Here is a 6,226-nt window from a genome sequence, read left to right on the forward strand (position 1 = left end):
TAATTATTAGCTTTGGATAGAACACACCCTAAAGTATCTAAAACTGTTTGAATGGTGTCTGTGAGTATAACAGAACTCATATGGCAGGCAAAAACCTGAGAAGATTCCAAACAGGAAGTACCCTCTCTGACCATTCCTTGGGCTTCTTGGCTCTGTTTATTGAACATTTAGGATCTTTGCTGTAACGTGACACTTCCTACGGCTCCCATAGGCTCTCAGAACCCGGGAAAAGGCTGAATGATGTAATTCCAGCCGCTGGCTGAAAAACTTTAGCACGTTTGGATGGTGGTCGATCAGAGGGCCATCAGACTGAGGCTCGTGCAAGAGGGGATCCCATGCTTTTACTTTCTCTCTCTCTGAACGTAAACACGCTTTCCCGGTCGGAATATTATTGCTTTTTTACGAGAAAAATGGAATAAAAATTTATTTTAAACATCGGTTGACATGCTTCGAAGTACGGTAATGGAATATTTAGAATTTTTTTGTCACGAAAAGCGTCGGGCGCGTAACCCTTATTTACCCTTTCGGATAGTGTCTTGAACGCACGAACAAAACGCTGTTGTTTGGATATAACAATGGATTATTTGGGACCAAACCAACATTTGTTATTGAAGTAGAAGTCCTGGGAGTGCATTCTGACGAAGAACAACAAAGGTAATTAAACTTTTCTAATAGTAAATCGGAGTTTGGTGAGTACCACACTTGGTGGGTGTCAAAATAGCTAGCCTGTGATGGCCGGGCTATCTACTCAGAATATTGCAAAATGTGCTTTCACCGAAAAGCTATTTTAAAATCGGACATAGCGAGTGCATAAAGGAGTTCTGTATCTATAATTCTTAAAATAATTGTTATATTTTTTGTGAACGTTTATTGTGAGTAATTTAGTAAATTCACCGGAAGTGTTCGGTGGGAATGCTAGTCACATGCTAATGTAAAAAGCTGGTTTTTGATATAAATATGAACTTGATTGAACAGACATGCATGTATTGTATAACATAATGTCCTAAGATTGTCATCTGATGAAGATCATCAAAGGTTAGTGCTGCATTTAGCTGTGGTTTGGGTTTATGTGACATTATATGCTAGCTTGAAAAATGGGTGTCTGATTATTCATGGCTGGGTTCTCTGCTGACATAATCTAATGTTTTGCTTGCGTCCCACCTACTCAACAGCCAGTGTAATCCCGTGGCGCGATATTCAAATACCTTAGAAATGCTCTATTACTTCAATTTCTCAAACATATGACTATTTTACACCATTTTAAAGACAAGACTCTCGTTAATCTAACCACACTGTCCGATTTCAAAAAGGCTTTACAACGAAAGCAAAACATTAGATTATGTCAGCAGAGTACCCAGCCAGAAATAATCAGACACCCATTTTTCAAGCTAGCATATATAAGCTAGCACAGCTAAATGCAGCACTAACCTTTGATGATCTTCATCAGATGAAAATCCTAGGACATTATGTTATAAAATACATGCATGTTTTGTTCAATCAAGTTCATATTTATATCAAAAACCAGCTTTTTACATTAGCATGTGACTAGCATTCCCACCGAACACTTCCGGTGAATTTACTAAATTACTCACGATAAACGTTCACAAAAAACATAACAATTATTTTAAGAATTATAGATACAGAACTCCTTTATGCACTCGCTATGTCCGATTTTAAAATAGCTTTTCGGTGAAAGCACATTTTGCAATATTCTGAGTAGATAGCCCGGCCATCACAGGCTAGCTATTTAGACACCCACCAAGTGTGGTACTCACCAAACTCCGATTTACTATTAGAAAAGTTTGATTACCTTTGCTGTTCTTCATCAGAATGCACTCCCAGGACTGCTACTTCAATAACAAATGTTGGTTTGGTTCCAAATAATCCATAGTTATATCCAAATAGCGCCGTTTTGTTCGTGCGTTCAAGACACTATCCGAAGGGTAAAGAAGGGTGACGCGCCCGATGCATTTCGTGACAAAAAAATTCAAAATATTCCATTACTGTACTTCGAAGCATGTCAAACGCTGTTTAAAATCAATTTTTATGCGATTTTTCTCGTAAAAAAGCGATAATATTCCGACCGGGAGTCGTTGTTTTCGTTCAAAGACTGAAAATGTAAACATGGAGTCGTCTCGTGCATGCGCGCGCCAGTCTCATTGTTCTTAAATCGACCACTTACCAAATGCGCTACTGTTTTTCAGCCATGGCCTGCAAAGTCATCATTCAACGTTCTGGCGCCTTCTGAGAGCCTATGGGAGCGTTAGAAAATGTCACGTTACAGCAGAGATCCCCTTTTTTGGATAGAGATGATAAAGAAGGCCAAGAAATGGTCAGAGAGGGCGCTTCCTGTTTGGAATCTTCTCAGGTTTTGGCCTGCCAAATGAGTTCTGTTATACTCACAGACACCATTCAAACAGTTTTAGAAAATTTTGGGTGTTTTCTATCCAAATCAAACAATTATATACATATTCTAGTTACTGGGCAGGAGTAGTAACCAGATTAAATCGGGTACGTTTTTTATCCGGCCGTGCAAATACTGCCCCCTATCCCCAACAGGTTAAATGTTAATTTGTGGAATTTCTTTCCTTCTTAATGCATTTGAGCCAGTCAGTTGGGTTGTGACAAGGAAGGGGTGGTATACAGAAGATAGCTCTATTTGGGCCAAGTCCATACTGCTATGGAGGATAAGTTCATGAGAGTTAGCTGCACCTCAGATTGCAGCCCAAATAAATTCAGTAACAGGCACATCTCAACATCAACTGTTCAGAGGAGACTGCATGAATCAGGCCTTCGTAGTCGAATTGCTGCAAAGAAACCACTACTAAAGGACACCAATAAGAGACTTTCTTGGGCCAAGAAACACGAGCAATGGACATTAAACCCGTGGAAATCTGTCTTTTGGTCTGAGTCCAAATGAGAGATTTTTGGTAACAACCGCCGTGTCGTGGTTAGACGCAGAGTAGGTGAACGGATGATCTCTGCATGTGTGGTTCCCACCGTGAAGCATGGAGGAGGAGGTGTGATGGTGATGGTGCTTTGCTGGTGACACTGTCAGTGATTTTTTTAGAATTCAAGGCACACTTAACCAGCATGGCTACCACAGCATTCTGCAGCGATATGCCATCCCATCTGGTTTGTGTTTATTGGGACTATCATTTGTTTTTCAACAGGACAATGACCCAACACACCTCCCAGCTGTGTAAGGGCTATTTGACCAAGAAGGAGAGTGATGAGTGCTGCATCAGATGACCTGGCCTCCACAATCACCCGACCTCAACCCAATTGACATGGTTTGGGATGAGTTGGACCGCAGAGTGAAGGAAAAGCAGCCAATAAGTGCTCAGCATATGTGGGAACTCCTTCAAGGCTGTTGGAAAAGCATTCCATGTGAAGCTGGTTGAGAGCAAAGCTGTCTTCAAGGCAAAGGGTGGCTATTTCGAAGAATCCAAATAATTTGTTTAACACGTTTTTGGTTACTACATGATTCCATATGGGTTATTTCATAGTTTTGATGTCTACACTGTTATTCTACAATGTAGAACATAGTAAAGATAAATAAAAACCCTTGAATGAGTAGGTGTGTCCAAACTTTTGACTGGTACTGTAAAACTATAATGTTTGAAGGCCACTATTAAGACATATTCTAATGAGATCTTGTTTTCTCATTGTACCAAGATCACCACAACAACTTAATGGCTATATAGTATATTGACTACCTTAAAACTGATGAGTGTCTCATTCACATAGCATAACACAACTCAGCAAGAAGCTCCCATGCATATATTGACAACTCCAAAACAATCCGTGTGTTTTGCTGTGTTCAAATTTCAAGCACCTGTTACTGTATCAATAATGTATTCAATCTCTTTGCTGCATTATGATGCCTACTGCTCCTCACCCAAATAGCCTAGTTTTTCACACTCCAATCTTTCTATATCATATGGCACTGCCTTTACACATCTCATCATGCATTGTGAAATAATATGTCAGGTGGTCCATTCATTCATGATCTTTCTGGACTAATCACGAGTTTGTAAATGTGCACTTTTATAACTGAGATGCATTGATGCAAAGTCATTCTGTAGGTGATTGAGTCCATAGCCCACACAAGGTGCAGCTGACATCTGAGAGTGGGTGCATAGGCCTATCTATAAAGTCCTGGCTGAATGGTCTACCGTTTAAATGTATCAAATGTAAGTTAAATGTAGCCAGGCCCAGATCTAGCCTTAAGTCCTATCGTGATGCCTTATAAACGCTAAATAATATACCATTCATTGATGTATTGCCATATTTATATTGCAACATTGTTGATAATATATTCTCAATTGCTGATAGGCCTACATAATAAGACATCAGCCTAGTGATAATGAAAGGGATGTTATGAAATGTCGGTGCATGTATATGACCATCAATCGAGGGTAGAAAAAAACATCCTTGTGGACAACATTTGTGTCCTACATCAATAACATATCAAGTCAACGCCTTATTAATTCCATCACTGACCACATATTTATAACAAACACTGGACAAGTCAAATCAAAAGAGGTTTGTTATTGTCACTGTCGCGTTCTAAGACAGAAAGAAATGCTATTAGTCGACGTCATTAACCTTTGAGCAGATCGATATTCATCACCCCATCCTTCAGCAGGTTCCCGCTGCATCAACATCACTGTTCCACCACACCACACCGAGCAAACCTACCATTCCGTGCCAGCTGACGACGATCCTTGGCCGGTGACAGTTCTGTTCAAAACATTCAGACGGGAGACATTTAACGACTTAGCACGCACAGAAAAATAAACGTGAACATGGAGATAACTAAAAACAATTGCAGCGATGGAAGAAAAAAATAGCGGAATAGCCTAGAAATTACGATTGCAATGCTGAATCACTCCCCGTTTACCGTCTTGCAACCATTGTGCTGCAAGATGCTGTCTGTACCATTGTGGACGTACCAGAAAGGAGGAGGGACAGAAAAAAGAACGGGGTTAGGGAAAGAAATTGCTATGGCAACCTAAGGGAGCACATGTGACGTCATGGATGGGAGGGGTGTGCATGAAGGAGAGAAGCTCGAGCTTCCCTCTCTCCGATCCTGCGACATCCTGCCAGTGCGCTCAAGATATGCGGGGAGGCGGGCAGGCGTGCTTAAGGTTCCACCCTCTGGCCATATCATAGGCCTCACTCACTCATTCCACACACACACACACACACACACACACACACACACACACACACACACACACACACACACACACACACACACACAACATTATAAACATGTAAACATTAAAGGATGCATTGTGCACACATACAAATGATTTTTAAGGAATTCTGATTTTATGTTTGTTTTTTACCAAGTAAATTGACTGAGAATACATTCTCATTTACAGTTTGGGAATTTAGCCAGGACACTGGGGTTAAGACCCCTACTTTTACAATAAGTGTCATAGGATCTTTAGTGACCACAGAGAGTCAGGACACCCATTTAACGTTCCATCCGAAAGACAACACCCTACACTGGCACATGAGATGTTCAATGGTGATGTAGCCTACTGTCTTCCCTCCAAATGAACATTGACCAGACGCATCTCACCGAGATCCCTTGAACACGCACACATTTGCAAATCTGATAGTAATTAGTCCTTATGACCTCTTTGTGTCTGTACAATTCACATGTCCCTGAAAGGTATTCCACTCAAATTGAAGAAGGAAGTATGCCTCACTGAGCAAAATACACACCATCTCCACTATCACATCCTGCTTGCAATGATTCTACTATCACATCCTGCTTGCAATTATTTTTTTACTCCACTAGAGGGCAAATAGTGAGCTAGAAACAGGTGGCTGGGCCCAAACTGAGGAAGGAAGTCCTTGATGCTAAATTACTTCCTGACTGAATAGGATCAGAGTTCCCCAAAAAATTGTTGATGTGTCAGTGCTCATTGTTGCTATTTTTAACTGCTATGCTAAAAAGGCTTTTGTTGATAATATAGATACTTCTGAGAGACATATAGGGATATGGGCATCACACAATACAACTGGGGTCCCCAATTCAGCCATGGGCCGAATTTTCCTTGAGCGGATTATCTGGGGGCTGGAACATAGTTATAAATAATTTGGAAACCCAAACTGATAAAGTATTAATTGCACTATAACGGTGACAAACAGTGCCTGCAAACTGTTAGGGCCTACATAAAGCTGTCCCTCTAGCAGAGTCCCAACA

General features: G+C 40.7%; 1 protein-coding gene across 10 annotated transcripts in view; it reads right to left on the reverse strand.

The window, feature by feature from the left end:
• The window catches only part of LOC115159070 (mitogen-activated protein kinase 10-like), a 94,115-nt gene extending 89,169 nt beyond the window's left edge, over nt 1-4,946 (reverse strand). For 9 of the 10 annotated variants that reach the window (XR_003868835.1, XR_003868833.1, XR_003868834.1 and 6 more), the window contains exon 1: nt 4,705-4,946. Coding sequence is in view for 6 of the 10 variants with exons in the window: in XM_029708429.1 (XP_029564289.1) it covers nt 4,705-4,707 (3 nt within the window). In the remaining 4 variants the exon portion in view is untranslated. The remainder of the gene's footprint in view (nt 1-4,704) is intronic. The other variant, XM_029708427.1, reaches the window with a different exon arrangement.
• Between the last annotated feature and the right edge of the window lie 1,280 nt (nt 4,947-6,226).

Source organism: Salmo trutta, chromosome 23 (genome assembly GCF_901001165.1).
Source record: "Salmo trutta chromosome 23, fSalTru1.1, whole genome shotgun sequence".
Taxonomy (NCBI): Eukaryota; Metazoa; Chordata; class Actinopteri; order Salmoniformes; family Salmonidae; genus Salmo; species Salmo trutta.